The sequence below is a fragment of the Dendropsophus ebraccatus genome, chromosome 4, assembly GCF_027789765.1.
Source record: "Dendropsophus ebraccatus isolate aDenEbr1 chromosome 4, aDenEbr1.pat, whole genome shotgun sequence".
Classification (NCBI taxonomy): Eukaryota; Metazoa; Chordata; class Amphibia; order Anura; family Hylidae; genus Dendropsophus; species Dendropsophus ebraccatus.
The window spans coordinates 104,175,310-104,193,855 of record NC_091457.1 but is presented as its reverse complement, the minus strand read 5'-3'; the positions used below and the strand labels follow the sequence as shown (position 1 = coordinate 104,193,855).

At 45.4% G+C, this 18,546-nt stretch overlaps 1 protein-coding gene across 3 annotated transcripts in view; it reads left to right on the top strand.

The window, feature by feature from the left end:
- The window catches only part of LOC138789837 (caveolin-3-like), a 39,612-nt gene extending 21,466 nt beyond the window's left edge, over window positions 1-18,146 (top strand). The window contains exons 1-3 of one of the 3 annotated variants that reach the window (XM_069968680.1): window positions 5,196-5,278; window positions 15,999-16,238; window positions 17,739-18,146. In XM_069968680.1, the coding sequence (XP_069824781.1) occupies window positions 16,152-16,238; window positions 17,739-18,077 (426 nt within the window). In that variant the 5' untranslated portion in view covers window positions 5,196-5,278; window positions 15,999-16,151 and the 3' untranslated portion in view covers window positions 18,078-18,146. Of the gene's footprint in view, window positions 1-5,195; window positions 5,279-5,602; window positions 5,682-15,998; window positions 16,239-17,738 lie in introns of those variants that run through there. The other 2 variants (XM_069968679.1, XM_069968681.1) reach the window with 2 other exon arrangements.
- The last annotated feature ends 400 nt before the right edge of the window (window positions 18,147-18,546 follow it).

The following is an 18,546-nucleotide window of genomic DNA, read 5'->3' as shown; positions in this document are numbered from 1 at the left end:
CTCACTGCAGTTGCGCCGCCGAGCAGGTACTGTACTGGTTTTGGCGGCGGGCTGCAGGGATGTGGGATGCAGCCAAGGATGGGGGGATGCAGGCGGCGGCGGGCTGCAGGATGCGGCCGGGGATGGGGGGATGCGGGGATGTGGGATGCGGCCAGGGATGGGGGAAGCGGCGGGCTGCAGGATGCGGCCGGGGATGGGCTGATGCGGCCGAGGATGGGCTGATGCGGCCAGGGATGGGGAATGCGGCGGCGGGGCTGCGGACAGCGGGGGGGTTAAAGCACATATTCACAGCGGGATGTCAATCCCGCTGTGAGTATGTGCTATCATAGGGGTGAATGGTACCGGATCCGCAGCGGTTCTCGCTATGAATCTGCAGAAGTGAGACCCGCTGCGAATCCGGTAGGTGTGAAGGCACCCTTAGAGAGGACAAGTCAGGGATCATCCCAGCCCACGTCGAGAACACATCTAAAAGTGCAGGGCAGTATCCTGAAGAAAAAGGAACTTATCAGGATAGGGTAAAGTTGCTAGAAGCCTACGTACTCTATCTCGCAGCGCGGATGTAACCAGAAACTTCTGACCACTCTGCTCATCCCAGGCAACACGGTGTGGGGCTTGTGTCACCCTCTAGGATGGGTCACCCAACACTGGTGGGCAATAGGTGGTGCAAAAACCAAAGAGTCAAAACACGGGCACAAGTATACTCTCTTCTTTCAAGTATTCTACTCATTCTATTTCTCAGGTTCCGTCAGAGCACAGTACTACTTTGGGTTGGGAATCTCTCGACATCCTCCTCTCTACTTCTCTGAACTTCTACCTCTCAGCACACAACTCAGCACGAATGTACTTCCTCTCAGCTCTCAATACCGATCTGGTCACTAAGGTCTAAAGTAACTTATCAAGCTGAAACACACTGTGCATTACTGTATCAAATATTCTGGCAGTAAAGAAGAGTATTTATTTTAACTGGACTCTGTGATCCTTATCCAAGCACTTACACAGCCATTGCATCTTTCTTGGGTCATCTCCACTTTCTGTGGGTGGCAGTACTGAATGTCTGGGTGAGTCACAACTCCACTCCTGACCACTGTGATAAGTACCCTAGGTGACCCTCAACCAGCCCGGCAGGTTACTGACTACAGGAGAAAGGGTATATTCAGCCTCACTAAAATAAAAGCAGGTGTGCCATCATACCGGTGTGCCCAACCGGCACTGGCGTCACAACAGCATAACACCTGGCTGAGTTATATCTTGACCACCCACTACACTAGTGGAGTCACACAGCACCATCTGGCAAGTAACCGGTCGCGCCTCTAAGCGGGGCGACACCACACTCCAGAGCAGAAAAAGTTTTCTATGAGGACTTTCTGCTGCTCTGGACAGTTTCTGTCTCGGACAGAGATGTCAAACTGAAAAGAATACATCACTTCCTGCAGAACATACAGCAGCTGTTTAGTGTGGGAAAACTTGAGATTTTTAAGTAGAAGTAAATGACAAATCTGTATAACTTTCTCAAACCAGTTGATTTGAAAGAAAAAGATTTTCACTGGATAACCCCTTTAAGCCTATAATCACCACTATCCATGAGACTATGTTCACATATAGTATTTAATTAGCAATATTTTTCCACAAATTGTGCAAATCGTAACAAAATAGCACTAATTAATGCTAATTAAACAATATATGTAACCGTAGCCTGATGTATCTGTCCTGTCAGCACATATACACAGAGAAGCAGCTGTGTGTCCATTCTGCTCAGGCCCGGCAGTCATGTCCAAGTATCTACTGCTCCAGTCTATTTCTTCACTTTACAACAGATAAGTATGCTGTGGTGAATTATCCTTAACCCATTCCCATCAGCAATCTGTATATATACGTTCCTACTGCACATACCCTGTGTATTTGGAATGTATGTATACGTTCCTGTACTGACAGGGGCTTCCTGATGTGAGCGGGAGCGCTGCAGAGAGAGCGATCCCGCTCACATCAGTGCCTGGGGCCGGAGGTAATAAGAGTCAGCTGCGATCCCGCAGCCAACTCTCATTAACCCCTTAAACGCTGCGATCTGCAGCGATCGTAGCATTTAAGGTGCTCAGTGACAGATCAAGCATCTGCATTGCATTGCATGTGCTGACAGACTGGGGTAAGCTCCTTACCTCCGTCCTGTCGGATCGGCGATCTATGTGTAGAGTCTGCTCTCAGGCAGGCTCTATACATAGATCGCCGATAACACTGATCTATGCTGTGCTATGGCATAGCATAAACCAGTATATGCAATCTAATGATTGCATATTTTACAGTGAATTAAAGTGTAAAAGAAAGATGTAATAAAAAAAAGTTTTTAAAAGTATTAAAGCTACTCTGTATCCACAATCTGCCCACCCCAAACCGCTTGTACCATCAGATAACTACTTTTAATCCAAGATCTGTCCTGGGGTCCGTTCGGCAGGTGATGCAGTTATTGTCCTAAAAAACTACTTTCAAACTGGCAGCCCTGTGCCCAATGGCCGTGGCCTAGAATAGTGTGCCCTAACTTTGCACCACCCCTCCGTCCCCCTTGCCCGCCCTCCTCATCATTAGGAATGTTCCAGGCAGGTTTTCTACTATTCCTCACCTGTGTCAGCCCGGCACATGGGCTGGATCGTTAAGGCACCTGTGCAATGTTCAGACAGGAGAAAATGTTCTAGGGGCATTCCTAATGATGAAGAGGGTGGGGAGGAGGGACAGAGGGGTGGTGCAAAGTTAGGGCACAGATATTCTAGGCCACGCCAATTTGACAAAGGGCTGCCAGTTTAAAAATTGTTTTTTAGGACAATAACTGCCTCACCTGCCGAACGGACCGCAGGACAGATCTTGGATTAAAAGCAGCTATCTGAAGGTAAAAGTGGTTTGGGGGCGACAGATTGTGGGTACAGAGTCGCTTAAAAAAAAAAAACTGTATAAACCCCCTCCAATAAAATTTCAAAAGACCCTCTTGCCAATTATAAAAATAAAAATATAAAAAAAGAAAAAACATATTACATATCGTAGTATGCAGAATTGTCCGATCTATTAAAATATAACATTATTGTTCCCGCACAGTGAATGGCGTAAACTGGGGGGGGGGGCGGGGGAACGCACCGGGATTGCTGATTTTATTAAATTATATATCACAAAAAAATTAATAAAAAGCAATCAAAATGTTTTTGTTGCACCAATATGATATTACTAAAAACTAGAGATCATGGCGCAAAAAATGACACCCCAACCAGCCTTGTCGGTGGAAAAATAAAAGCGCTATGGCTCTTAGAAGGCGGGGAGAAACATTGCATTTGTCTGACCCAGACTTTTGTGCATCAAAGGGCTCTGTCTTGAAGGGGTTAAATAGGGACTGTCGTTATAAATAAATAACATAAAATCAGCATAGGAGGTGATATAATACATCTTTTCAATTTACATAATTAATTTTTCTGCCTGTTTTCTATGGCTGTGTTCACACATATTATTTAATTAGCAATAATTATTGCTATTTTGCCCCTAATTGCACAATCTACGGTGAAACACTTATTTTTGTTGTGATTTTGACAGGGATGCGGCAAAAGTAGTGATATTTTACCGTAAATTAATGCAAATTAGTTAAATTAATTATTAAAGACTATGTGTGAACATAGCCCTAATGAAATACAATGTTATACATTCAGCCCCTAGGTGTCTCGCTTTGTGGAAAACTACAGTCGAGGCTCCGTCATTAAGGCCCTTTGGTCTTTAGTAACAGCAAAAAAAGAGACTAAATGAAGGCAGTGGTCAGCTGACTCAGCGAGGATGAATGCTGATTGGCCAGCAGCCATGCATTGCTGCAGATGCGTAAACTGACTGATAAAAAGGCTGCCAGCTTACAGAGATATACAAAAGCATGGGCAGCACAACGCGGCACTAAACAGGCCGCTGGAGCAGCATAATTAAAATAAAAAAAGACAGCATATATATTGCAAGCATTAACTATACATTTGCTGAGTTGTTTTTTTTCTTTTTACTTGTCACGTCATGTACACTTTTAGGCTGCGTTCACACTACGTATATTTCAGTCAGTATATGTATATTTTAGTCAGTATATTTCAGTCAGTATTGCAACCAAAACCAGGAGTGGATTAAAAACAGAGAAAGGATCTGTTCACACAATGTTGAAATTGAGTGGATGGCCGCCATATAACGGTAAATAACGGCCATTATTTCAATACCACAGCCGTTGTTTTAAAATAACAGCAAATATTTGCCATTAAATGATGGCCATCCACTCAATTACAACATTATGTGAACAGAGTCTTTCTGTGTTTTCAATCCACTCCTGGTTTTGGTTGCTATACAGCCTCACAAATACAGCCTCAAATATACATAGTGTGAACCCAGCCTTAGGCTGCGTTCACACTACGTATATTTCAGTCAGTATATGTATATTTTAGTCAGTATATTTCAGTCAGTATTGCAACCAAAACCAGGAGTGGATTAAAAACAGAGAAAGGATCTGTTCACACAATGTTGAAATTGAGTGGATGGCCGCCATATAACGGTAAATAACTGCCATTATTTCAATATAACAGCAGTTGTTCTAAAATAACAGCAAATATTTACCATTAAATGGCGGCCATCCACTCAATTTCAACATTGTGTGAACAGATCCTTTCTGTGTTTTTAATCCACTCCTGGTTTTGGTTGCAATACTGACTGAAATATACTGACTGAAATATACATATACTGACTGAAATATACGTAGTGTGAACGCAGCTAGAAAAGTAAGTCTATGGAGCTCATCTGGTGCAGTGAGCAGGGAAAGGCAGTGTACTTCTCTTAGCTCTATGTACAGATTGGATGAAGTCTGAACAAGGAAAGAAGGATGTCTGGCTCCAGATATCCAGTCCCATAAAAGCAAACTTTATTTGAAGATGAAACAGATACTCCTAGTCCAAAGGATCGACATGTTTCCGGCTGCATGCCCTTAAACCTGATACACAGTCACAATGATAAACCCCATTTAAAAATCTGTCCGGCGCGATCACATGTGTAAGCAACGATCTAATGACAGGGACACTAATCCACAGTCCTTACATATAACATTCTGTGGAAGACTTGTACTTTAATGATGATTCTCATCTATGGGGATTTGTTTCTCACATAAACAGAATATACAGACACTTGGACGCCGTTGCCAGAGAACATAAAATGTTTACATCAATTTACTGTTTTACAAGTCAAGTGCTTAACAACAGCTTGAAAGGCTCACACGTGTCTGCCATTGGCGTCCCAGGTATGCACTGACCAGACCTGCTAGCTGTTGACTCTTAGCTTTGGCTAGGGCAGGACAATTGCAGGAGTTAATTGAAGTTACGGGAGTAGCAGTTCTCGTATGACATTGATTTATTAACCCTTTTTGTACACCAGTACACATTTCTACAGTGTCTCGGCAACCAGGGGATATCGAGCAAGCACAGGATGTCTAACAATGTCTAAAGCAATAACAGCATGTAGGTAGTTATTTCACTTGTCTTTACAAATTGGGTCCCGTAAAACAATCGCAGTGTGCCAACCAGTTGCCATGGCAGCCAGATAACTTAGAAAGTCAAAGGGTGTACTAGGAGACTGCTGATTTGACAGTTCACTGCAATATAGTAGTATTGCAGTGAACTATATAAACAATCATAAGATTGCTGGTAAGTACATAATTCATAGTGTTGAAAAAAAGAGTCCATTAAGTTCAACCTATAACTCTACTGTGTTGATCCAGAGAAAGGCAAAAGAAACCTTATGAGGCTGATGCAAATTGCCTCCTTCTAGAGGAAAAGGTTCTTCTTGGTTTCACAGATGGCAATCAGAATAAATTCCTGCATCATCATCCCACCTTCAGAAACAGAAATCCATAGTAGCCAAAGTTAACAATATTATATTTATTAAGTATGCAGGCCCTTCTTAAACTTGTTCAATTAATTAAAGGGGTACTTCGGCCTGGGGGTATTTTTAAGCTATGGCCGGGTAGCGGGTGGTTATAGACGGCAGAGATCACTTACTTCCCCGATTTGAGCGCCGGGTCCCGGATTGCACCGCCCTGTACACCCATTGCATACACCCTGTACAGTTTAGCCTTTGTATATACAATGCCCAAAACTTTACATTATATTCCATTTACAGTTTTTTTTAAATATAGAAAAATCTCTTTACCTAAAAAAGTGTAAACAAACAAACAAACAAACCTACAATAGTATCGCTGCATTTTAAAACATAATGTGTTTGATCCTGTACTGTGAATGTTGAATGCAGAAACAATACCCAATTCCAGAGTTACTGATCTTTCATCGAATCACATCCCAGTAAAAATAGAATAAAAAGACATATAAGAGTTCCAAATATCCCTTAGTGATACCAATATAAAGCTCTGTAGATCTGGAAATAATAAAGTTATGAGTCAGGGTATATGACCATGTTCACACAACGTATCTGTGTTTTTGAATGAATGGAATAATGGCCAGAGCGTATACACAGAGTATTCGCCCCGGCCGGGATTCCAACCGGCCGCACAAAAAACTGACATGTCAGTTTTGTACAGCCACTATTCATTGAATAGTAGCTGCACAGAACTGTCAGTTCACACAATAAAGAGTGCAGCTCCAGCCACACTCTCCATTGTGGGCAATGGTGAATTGGGATGTGCACGCACACGGGTGCGCCCGCATCCGAATTCACCAAAAGTGAAGAACATCTGCCCGGTACTGTAGTGATGATCTTCACTGACACACTGTCATGCGGCGTGTGAACCTGGCCTAATAGAGCAAAAGAAAAAAAAAATAAGCATTTGTTTTTTTTGTGTGTGTGTGCACAGACGTCGTTTTTCCATAGACTTTAATGGTGCACATTATTATATTCAAAATGGTTGTGTTTTATACCTATTTTACCATCATATTTTGCTTTGATTTTACTGGGTGTAAACATATAAACACAGAGGGAGATAGACTATCCTGTATGTTTTACATCATAGCCAATTTGGAGTTGAGGTGTCACTGCTGTAGTCTCAAGCCTATAATGCTCTTGGGAAGCTACCATCATGTCCCACTGATGTATACCTTTCTCAGAAACATTAAACTTTATTTCATCCAGTTTTATTTTATTTTAACTTTTTTCATTTTATATATTCAAGTTAGTTTTTCTTATTTGTTTTTATTTAATATTTTAAGACTGCATTGACCTCCATACAACAAACATTCCCATACACCCACCACCACCAGGAATAAAAACACAAGACAAGTTCTTCCTTTGCTGGGTGGAGATCGGCCACAGCTTTTATTAACTTTCTTAACATTCTTCGTAAACCGGCACTCTCCAGTGCCAACTCAAAACCAAACTAGCAGCCGTGGTATGCCACCGGTGGACTCCCGCCGTACATGTCTGGCTGCTCCCAACCATCAATCAGAATATTCAGGCCAAGAAGGAGCCCTGTGACCCCTACACAGGGCTACGACCTCCACCCAACAGGAAGAGGGCTTGCTCGATCCTGTCCTGCAAACCCGATAGGAAAATGTCATGCCCAATTTCACTCAGGTGTACGCCATCCGATGACATCAAACCCCGATTATCACCCTCCAATTGGTGATGTCGGACAACAACCCCAGAACGGGACCGTACAAAACGTGACATTCTCGCATTGAGCGTCTGCCTGGAAAGCTCAATTGCCAGGGGATCCCTGGCGTACTGCCACACCACTCGAGGAACGACCTCTGACCACACCAAAATAAATTCCGAAAACAACGGACCAAACCTTAAAATGTCTGCACGCATAAGCGCCATAAGCTCATTGATCTTGGCGTGACAGAGGTCGTTCCCACCCGCATGCACCACCAAAATAACAGTAACCCCGGCAGTAGACATGACCTCCGAAAAAACCTGAGGCCAACGCAGCCCCCTGATGCCTCTCCAGAAAACTTCAATGTGACGAAAACCCAGACTCCTGCCACCAGGACGAATCTCAGCACGCTGTCCAGCCCGGAAGATATAAGAATGACCTAATATCCACACGGTCGGGGGCACCACATCTGAAAGAAAAACAGACATCAATTCACAGCAGCAAATCCGGCCTGACATAGCGAGCATAGCACGCCGAGCGCCAACGACCTATCCGCATTACCGCTGACTCGGGCAAACCTGCCCTCGCCGCCTCCGTCGGTGCCCCGATGCGGAAGGAGTGCGTACCATACTCCTTCGGAGACAAACCCAGCGCCAACAGCAATTTGCGCAACATATTTCTGAATTGAAAAATCGTAAGCGGCAAGCCATCCTGATGAACCAAAAAACGGTCAGAACTGACTCTAATTTTAACATAATCATCAATCAGGCGCACCGGGCAAACTGCGCCATCAACCGACCATAGCGGCAACCACGCACCCCGACCATATTGATCCGTTTTCGACCGACTAATTCTAATCCGCACCGACCCTTTCCCAACAACGACATCCTCGCTGCGCAAACCCCCCGGCTTCAACTTAGAAGGAGGTAAAAGCTCCCCAATCCGTAGTGCGCCAAAAAAGGCAAGACCGAAGGCCACGGCAAACAGAGCACTCTCATAGGGAGAACTGCAAGCCGCCGGGCAAAACTGAATCATGCGAACCAGTAACTGATAAGAAACTGGGCGCCGCTGATCAACCTTCACTTTCTCCTTTTTCCATCCCTTCAAGGCTTGCCTAATCAGGAAAGCCCTGGTAACATCCCCCCAACCCAAAAGCTTAAAGTAAAATTAAACCCCGGAAAGCTTACGCTGCACTACAAAGCCAGACGCCCCAGATGCCCTGAGAGCCAATACAAATTCAACAGTAACCTCCAACCTTACAGACTCGTCACCTGCTGCATCTCGACCCCGGACCAACGAGCACCACTCCTCCCACGCCTTACCATGCAATCTCCAGGTCGCAGGCGCCACTGAAGCAGCGATCATCTCCATCATCCGAGGTCCACTAGATTCCATAGCTGCTCCGGGCAAGGACAGCCCACCTCCTTGGCTCCAGGCAGGAGCGCTCTGAAATCCTGCCAATTAAAACGGGACAACGCATCAGCAATGGAGTTCTGAACGCCCGGTACATGACGAGACCGGAAGTAAATATTATAATCCAAACAGTGCAAAACCAAATGCCTTAGAAGACTAATGACCGGAGGAGAGGAGGAAGACAGGTTATTAATACATCGAACCACCCCCAAATTGTCCGACCATTGGCGAGGCGAGGGCCCCAGATTTCCACTGCCACCACGATGGGGAAAAGCTCCAACAAGGTGAGGTTTTTGCATAAACCCAACTCGCTCCACTCCACCGGCCATGCTTCCGCACACCAATCGTCACCTAAGACCACCCCAAAACCGGCAGAACCTGTAAATCAGTAAAAAGGGCCAACTCATCATTGGTCACTCTAGTACCCATTAACCTCTTAAGGACATATGACGTACCCCTACGTCATATGTCCTCACTTGCACTTCAAAGCTTTGAAGTGCCGCGATCCCGGGTGCCGCGAGTAGCCCGGGACCGCTGCTATTAGCGGGCACGGTCTGATCGCCGTGCCCGCTAATTAGCTAATCGGAGGCAGCTGTCAAAGTTGACAGCTGCCTCCGATTACCGGAGGCAACGTTTCCCTGGGGTCTAGTGGGGGAGATCGCTCCTCCGGGACCTTGTCCCGGTGGAGCGATCTCCGCTACTGATGCCGGCCGGGGACGCGTCCAAGATGGCGCCGTCCTCGGCTTGGCACTCGTTCGTTTTCGGCTGCAGCAGCCGAAAGCAAACGAGTGCCGATCTCATGGATCTCTGCAGCATATCTATGCTGCAGAGATCTCAATGAGAGATCCAAGTGTATATACTAGAAGTCCCCCAGGGGGGCTTCTAGTATATGTGTAAAAAAAAAAAAAAAAGTGTTGTTTATAGTAAAAAGCCCCCTCCCCTAATAAAAGTCTGAATCACCCCCCTTTTCCCAGGTTTTAAATAAAAGTAAACAAATAAATAAATAAATAAACATGTTTGCTATCGCCGCGTGCGTAATCGCCCAAACTATTAATTAATCACATTCCTGATCTCGTACGGTAAACGGCGTCAGCGCAAAAAAATCCCAAAGTGCAAAATTGCGCATTTTTGGTCGCATCAAATCCAGAAAAAATTTAATAAAAAGCGATCAAAAAGACGTATATGGGCAATCAAGGTACCGATAGAAAGATCACATCATGGCGCAAAAAATGACACCTTGCACAGCCCCATAGACCAAAGGATAAAAGCGCTATAAGCCTGGGAATGGAGCAATTTTAAGGAACGTATATTGGTTAACAACGATTTGAATTTTTTACAGGCCATCAGATACAATATAAGTTATACATGTTATATATCGTTTTAATCGTAACAACTTGAGGAACATGCATAACAAGTCAGTTTTACCCCAGGGCGAATGGCGTAAAAACACATTTCCCCCAAATAAAAGAAATGCTTTTTTTTTTTCAATTTCACCACACTTTGAATTTTTTTCTGGTTTTGCAGTGTACTTTATGCAAAAATTCAGCCTGTAATTGCAAAGTACAATTAGTGACGCAAAAAATAAGGGGTCATGTGGGTTTCTAGGTGGAAAAATGCAAGTGCTATGACCTTTTAAACACAAGGAGGAAAAACCGAAAACGTAAAAACGAAAATGGGCCCCGTCCTTAAAGGGTTAAGCAGGTGCGACCGTTGTATGAGCCAAGGAAATCCTTCCAGACTCTGAGGTCAGCCTTTAAAATGCCGGTGATGCGTATGTGGTGCTCAGGGAGGCAAATGCCCCTGGTAGCCAAAGACAGCCGCCTGCAGAAAATACGCCCCATCGGCATGATTCGGCATGCAAAAACAAGCAGGCCCAGCAAAGACTGCATCTGTTTAAGGGTAACCTTAGACACGACCAAAAACCCATCAATCAAATCCTCCAATTTCGCCAATTTGTCCTGAGGAAGGCGGAAAACGATGGCCACAGTATCAATCTCACTACCCAAAAAGAAAAGAACCGTGGCAGGGCCCTCCGTCTTCTCCAGCGATAAAGGGACCCCAAAACGTTTCATAAAAAACTGAAATGTAGACAACAGGAACTGACAAGAAGAATCATGTGGGGAACCTACAAAAAAGAAGTCGTCCAAGTAATGTATAATTGAACCGGAGCCAGTTTCATAACGCACCACCCACTCCAAAAAGGAGCTGAAAAGTTCAAAGAAGTGGCATGAAATGGAACATCCCATAGGCAAGCACATGTCATAGTAAAATCTGCCTTCCCACCGAAATCCAAGCAAGTGATGACAATCGGGATGAACTGTTAGCAGTCGAAAGGCAGATTCCACATCAGATTTCGCAAAGAGAGCCCCTCTACCCTCCCTCCTAACTAACATGACAGCCTTGTCAAAAGATACATAAGAGACTGATGCATCATCCGCTGAAATGCCCTCACTGACAGACGAACCTCTAGGATAGGACAGATGATGAATGAGTCTGAATTTACCTGGCTCCTTTTTTGGAACGACCCCCAAAGGGGAGATCCGCAGGTTATAAAAAGGGGGGGCATCAAAGGGGCCAGCGACCCTGCCAAGCGCAACTTCCTTGGCAATTTTCATACCTGTAACTGCCGAATGCTCACGAGCCGACTTTAAATTATCAGAAAACTGGGGTAAACTAGAATAATTAAACGGGATAAAGAAACCAAACTGAAAACCATCTAACAAAACAGAGGCATCCGAACTATTGGGGTAGCTGTCTAGCCAAGGGCGCATCGCGAGTACGCTCACCGGCGTCCTTGACCTCGGAAGGCGCTGTTCTATTAATCTGTCGCACCGAGGGCCTGGGACATCGCAAGGCAGTATGGGCTCCACCACATGAGGAACACTCATGCTTGTACTTGCACAATCCTGCGAAACGGCAACTGCCCTCATTAAAGAGCCAACAGGAACCTGGTCTGCGCACGGCCACCGATCCTGAAGCGGAAACTCCTCCGGGACCAGTGGCCGCGGCTGGAAAGGGCTGAACTTTCGGTGCCATCATGAGGCGGAGCCAAACATCTGTGGCCCTGACGCCCCAGCCGATCTCCGGCTGCAACGCCAGGCGCCGACAGAAGTGCTCATCGCACCGCCACCAGGCGGACCCCCCCATGCGATTTGTATGCACTGTAAATGCTGTCAAAATATACAAACAATTTCGTGCATCGTTCTGGGTGCTTCTGACCCATGACACAACCTAAAACCGAGAAAGTCTGAATCCAATTATTCATGGTCCTAGCCACTCGGGGCTTTCTAAATTCAGTGGCTCTATTGTTATCAGTGAAAGTGCGCCGTTCCTTATCCACCGTAAATTGGTCGGCTGAAATAAGGGACCAAATGTCCACATATTGATTCGCCCATATCTTCTCCCTAGTTTCCGCATCCAGATGCGCACCCAAAGGGCTGATACCACAGAAGAAGGCCTCCTTGTAGATACCAGCCCTAGGTGGGGGAGGCTTAGAAACCGTAGAAGCAGCCGGGACCACGCTCACGGCGGGTGGGGAAAGCTTACATAAAATGGACTGTAAAGCAGATAAAACTTCACTGTTACCTGACTCACCCGCACCCCAAGCTCCCGTGAAATTAAACTCACCGCTCCCCGATGCAACCGGGTCGGACAAAGGAACAGGCGGAGGAACAGTCGGTCCCACCGGGTCAGAAACGGGAATGGTCGCAGGAACAACAGCAGGCTGGGATGACCTCCTAGATGAGAGAGAATATTCCCGCCGTCTACGGTGACCCCTCGGGCTCCGACCAGCGACCTCTGAGGCGCTCGTTGAACCGTCAGAAGTCAACGGTGACCGCCAACGGGAGGACCTGGAACGCCTACGGCTTTTGGAGACCCTGGATCGTCGTCTTGAGGTGCGATAATGGTAACCAGACGACCTGCGGCGGTGGTAACGCCGCAGGCTCTGAGAGGCTGAGGAGGAGCGAGATCTGCGTCGGCTGGAAACACTCCTGCGGGACTCCGCTCAGGCAAGTGGGACTGGTAGCAGGGCCCCAGCATGGGGGGCTAGGCTGCAACCGGCAGGCTCAGGGGCAGCAGCCCCGCTGGCAGTGAGAGGGACAACTGACGGCAACGCGATTACACTAAGGGGAGGCTGGGCCTGGGCAGAAACAGCCATTTCACAAACTGCCGGGGTGCTGACCGGGGCAGCCTCTGGCTGACTATTAATGACCGGCTGCTCAGAGGGGATGGGGGCATCATCAGAGGATATACTGGCCGTTCCTCCCATCCTGAGCCAGGGAGAAGCTACAACCCGGCCAGAAAAGAAATCACTAGCAGGGAAATGCTGTGCAGCCGCCTGGACCGCACCGCCGGGATAGTAGGGGTTAATAGACTGCCGGCACTCCGGGGGGTGGAGGACAGCGCAGGCAGGGAGAGCTGAGGTCCCGGAGCGGGCGGGCGGGGGAAGGAGAACGCCGCCGACGGGAGGAGGAGCGGGAGCTAACCTGAGGCGGAGGGAGAGCAGATGCAGAGTGTACAGCAGCGCCGGCACGGCGGGACCTACCACGCGCCGAACCGGAAGCCGGAAGAGACAGGCTGGGGCTAAGCCGGTCGGGAGCACGTGTGCGCCTCGCAGAGCGCCGACCAGTCTCGGGGAGCGGAGGTGGAAGGGATACCGGAGGGGGACTGATCCCAGTCAGGAACCTGCTGAGCCAGCCCTAACCCTCCGTAGCGGCACGCGCCTGCAGCGCGGCCATTAAGAACTCATCAGCCGCAGCCATGGACGAACCACTTCAAAATCGCTAAGTGGTGCAGTGCAGTGGACCCGGGAACAGCTCTATATATACAGGTACCCTCCTCTTTCCCAGCGCAGCTTCCCATAGGCTAAAAAGACCGCCAAGGCCCAAGATTGGATACCGCAACAGTGATGAGGAAAGGAGGGAGGGAAGGAGAGAGAAAAACATTAGTTAGAACTTTTAACCCATTCCTGGCGGCAATAAGCATACAGCCTACAGAATATGGAGAATGGCACATGCAGTCCGCCTGCGCCCTTCTTAATCAGACGGGCACAACACATTCTTTGTTGTTTTGTAGATTTGTTTTTCATTTTTTTATTGTCATGTATTTAATTTAGTTTTATTTTTTGTATTCGTGTTTTGCCTAATGTGTACCAGTTATTTCATGGTTGTTTATTTGTATTTATTTTAGGTGTTTGTTTATTATGTTTCTGTTTTATTTTAGTTTTTTTATTTTGTTTATTGTCTCTATATACAGTAGATGTTTTCTCCATTTATGTTATTAAATTTGGATCGGGGAGCAGGTAAGACCTTTTCTGCTTTCCAGCCAACCCCTTTAATATGACAGGTCTATTGGTGCACAAGGGAATATAATGGGACAAAAATAGTCTAATAGTTTCCAAATGTGTACATTTTGGTCTACAATGTTTTTTAGTTCTGTAATCAATAAGTGTACGCTTGTGAAATATACCAGTTCTAGTCAACAGTAGGTTCTGTTTGGAATTTTTAAATCTATGAAAATGCTACAGTGAATGGCCACAACCACATGTCTTTCTTTGGCCGTCTTTTTGGATGATTTTTATTTTGTGGCCAAAAAACTAATTTAATAAAAGGTGTTATTTGGCTGCGAAATTACGGCTGTCCATAAAGACAGCTGTCAAGGTGCCAGACATGGCCTATCTCTGAATACCTCTTAGGCTATGTTCATCCAGTTTTATTTTATTTTAACTTTTTTCATTTTATATATTCAAGTTAGTTTGAAAGACCGGCCTTTCCGTGACCCGGCCTGGTCACGGAACTGCCGGTCTCTGCAAAGATTCATTGTGTGAACTGACAGGTCTTTCTTCGGCCGCAATTCACTGAATTCAATGAATTGCAGCAGCAGAAAACTGACATGTCAGTTCTTTGCGGCGCTGCGTGGGATCCCGGCCAGAGCGTATACTATGTGTAAACGCTCCGGCCGGGATCCCATAGAAGAATAGGCAGTGTTCCACCCCATACCAAGTGCGCCCATTGTTGCCGATGGCAACAATGGCTGTACTTTTACGTAGTGTGAACATAGCCTTAAACTGTATTTCAATAACCACTGACATAGCCATAAGATGTAATGTAAATGAGGTCCTACAGAGATCATTCATTCACAGTTTTAAACTTCTCGCTCTTCTATTGTTTGTAGACTTTGCACCAAGTAGATTCATGTGAGAGAGATGGATGTAGAAGTGTCACTAGTTCTAATGTATGTTAGTTACAGTCTCCTCCTCTAAGGGTGTGGGACCCTCTGTGTACTCAGAGATGTAACCAAGGACTCTACTGTGTGTGTGTGTGTGTGTGTGTGTATGTATGTATATATATATATATATATATATATATATATATATGTATGTTCCCACTATAATTTTTCCTCTCCGTTTGGTTTCCTGTCAGGGCAGTGACGGCTGTTGGTACATTATTCTAGTTTGGGTTACTAATTGCCCTTTGGGTGTGTCTTTAATTGAAAGTCCATTGAATTTAATAGTAGAAATGGTCAAAGAAAAACTGTGTGTGAACAACTTTAAAAAAAAAGTCCGGTGTTTGCAAAAGACATTTGAAAATAATTGTCATAATCAATATTTTGACTTCTGCGCAGAGAACGTCCGTCATTTTATACACTTTGTGCATTGGACGTTCATCATTCCATTGACCACATTTTTTTTTTTTTGAATGTCGTGTGAGCATAGCCATGGAGTGTATGTATTGTGTAGCATAGCCATAATGTAGTGAGCTTAGCTCAATAAAGCATTGAAGACTTCATTTTGTCTGGGAGCTGAATTCTCTTTTTCTATGAGTTGACCTGCTGAATGTAAGTGTAAATAATCTCCTCATTCTCCTCGCAGCAGATTATTTACGGTTAACCTTACATTACATCAATGCGGCAGCAGCTTTCAACATTTTAACCTTTTTCTTTGACCTCCGATCCCATTGTCATTGACTTTACTGACAACAGTTTCCACAACACCTGTTCTCAGGTACAGGGGAGTAACTATGGAAAGTCGCAACTTCTGCTGCTGTTTGATGCTCAGCCCCATGGAAACCTAAATCAGCAGCTTTATAAGAGGAGACGGAGGAATGTGGACACAGAGACTGATCTGACCTGACCGCAGAGAATTTCTCCAGCCATCATGGCCGAACCCAAGTCCATTCACAGTGAGCCCATGCCCCTCGACATGGATAACCGTGACCCTAACAACATGAATGAGCATGTCCGGGTAAGTGGTACAGAACAGATAATAGTGGTGGTGGGACACGTCCTGGGGGGTTCTTGTAGGTCCATAATAGGCCATTACACCTGTCATCTGTTGAGGGGAATGATTGTTTATAGCAGGGAATTTTGTAAAGAAGAAATTCTTAGCATTACAAATCATCTAAGGAATGTAAATTTGTAACTAATCGAATGTGTAACCTTCTAGTGAATGGCATCTTAATGTTTACTTTTTTTTTTTTTTTAATTTTTGCTGGATGTTAGCTAACAGGAATATCTTTGTTTACATGTTTAGGCCATGTTCACACGGCGTAAGAGACCGGCCGTTCCGTGACCTGGCCAGGTCACGGAGCGGCCGGTCTCTGAAAAGATCATCCCGGCCGGTACTGCAGTACCGGCGGGTGATCTTTATGGCCGTAGAGTTCTGATGCATCAGAATTTCCCACTGCATGTTATGAAGCGAGCGGCTGGAGCCGCTCGCTTCATAGAGTGCACTGACATGGGTTTCTGCGGCCGCTGTTCACTGAATAGCAGCCGCAGAAAACTGACATGTCAGTTTGCGGCGCCGCAAGGGATCCCATCCGGAGCATGTACTATGTGTATATGCTCTGGCTGGGATCCCATAGACAAATAGACAATGTATTTTTTCCTATTAACTACAGACGTTGTTGCAGTTGGCAACAACGGCCGTAGAAATACGAAAAAATGCATTGTGTGAACATAGCCTTAGCCTGTATACATCTGATCTCTCTCCTGCACTCATAGTTTGCTACAATGTATCAGTGCAGGTATCTGGACCTGTTTACCTCCCATACACACACACTGGTATTGCACTTATGTATTTTACCCTCTGCTATCATATGGGGCACAGGTGGCATCAGGGAGAGGGGCAGAAGGCTAGGAAAGCAATATTATGTACACTTAGAGGCTGAAAGTACGTATGGACCTAATACTTAAAAATAGCAGTTGTGAAAAAAGCCTTACATTTTTAAGCACAAGTTTTTAGGTATGTTTCAGTTTTACATGATGGTGCATTTTTGGGGTGTTTGACTTTTCTCAATTTTCAAGTGCATTTATGAACCAAAACAGCCCAAAAAGTATTACAATTGTGTAAAAAAAAAGTAGCCCCAAAAAGTACCATAAACTTATTATAGGTGATATAATAACAGCTGTAAGATTGATATGTGAACTGTCAAAAGTTTTCTCATTGAATTTAAAGGACAAAATGGACATAATATAGGCAATTTGTGAGGCATAAGATGGCTCCAAAACAAGAAAAAGGTGATTTTCCGCCTTCAAAATATTGACCGAATAATAAGTGTGAAAGGTCTGATAGTAAGGAGATATTGGTGACTATAAGCCAGATCTGTAATATAATAATATCTCCTGGGTCTTGGTAACCTCTTAGGATTACAGTCATGATACATTGCAATAAATAGACTGGACGTCCTGTGAACCCTCTGCTTATAGATCTTCTCTTTTCCTCTCTGTATCCTTTTCTCTCCAGGTTCTCTTTGAAGATGCATTTGGGGAGCCTGAAGGGTCTCACAGCATCCCCGGAGTCTGGGAAATGTCTTACAAAACCTTTGGTGGGGTGAAGAATTGCTGCTACATTGTGTTGTCAATCCTGTGTGGCTGTCCCCTGGCCTTCTGCTGGGCGCTGGAGTTCGCTTGTGTTCAGTGCTGTCACATCTGGTGTATCGGGCCATGTATAAGGATTTGGAACATGAACTTCTCCTGCATGAAGCTATTCTGGAGCTCCTGCATCCACTGCATGTGTGACCCATGTTGCGAGGCCTGCGGTTTGTTGTTCAGCCTTATCAGGGTACAGAACAAGAATGGATAACTCCTGCAGCCCCTCCAGGTCACCTGACACCTCCCACCCGGCACCTGATATAAGACTGATTAGCTACCCCTGCCCATATGTAATCATTGGTAAGCTCCAATTCATCCATCATCACCAAATACCAACCAAGGTCCAAGCTGCAGTTTCTGAAAATACTCTGTACATGAATAAAGAGGATTTTACACCAGACTCTGTTTTATCCATTGTATAACAAGACTTAAATATAACCAGCATCCCAATATTCTATGTAGCACGGTTTCCACCTTCGCAATAATGTCCCTGCTTTACTTACAGCAGAATAGGAAGGGGTAGCCATTTGTAGCAGAGTTTATCGGCCATGCTATTATCCACCTACAGACATAACACTATTGTGTCCTCCTCGTCATGTCTGCCTATTTTATATTGCCCCTATAACATTGGGTTTGCACACACAGTTTTCTGACCAATGAGACAAAACTTCTAGAAGTTG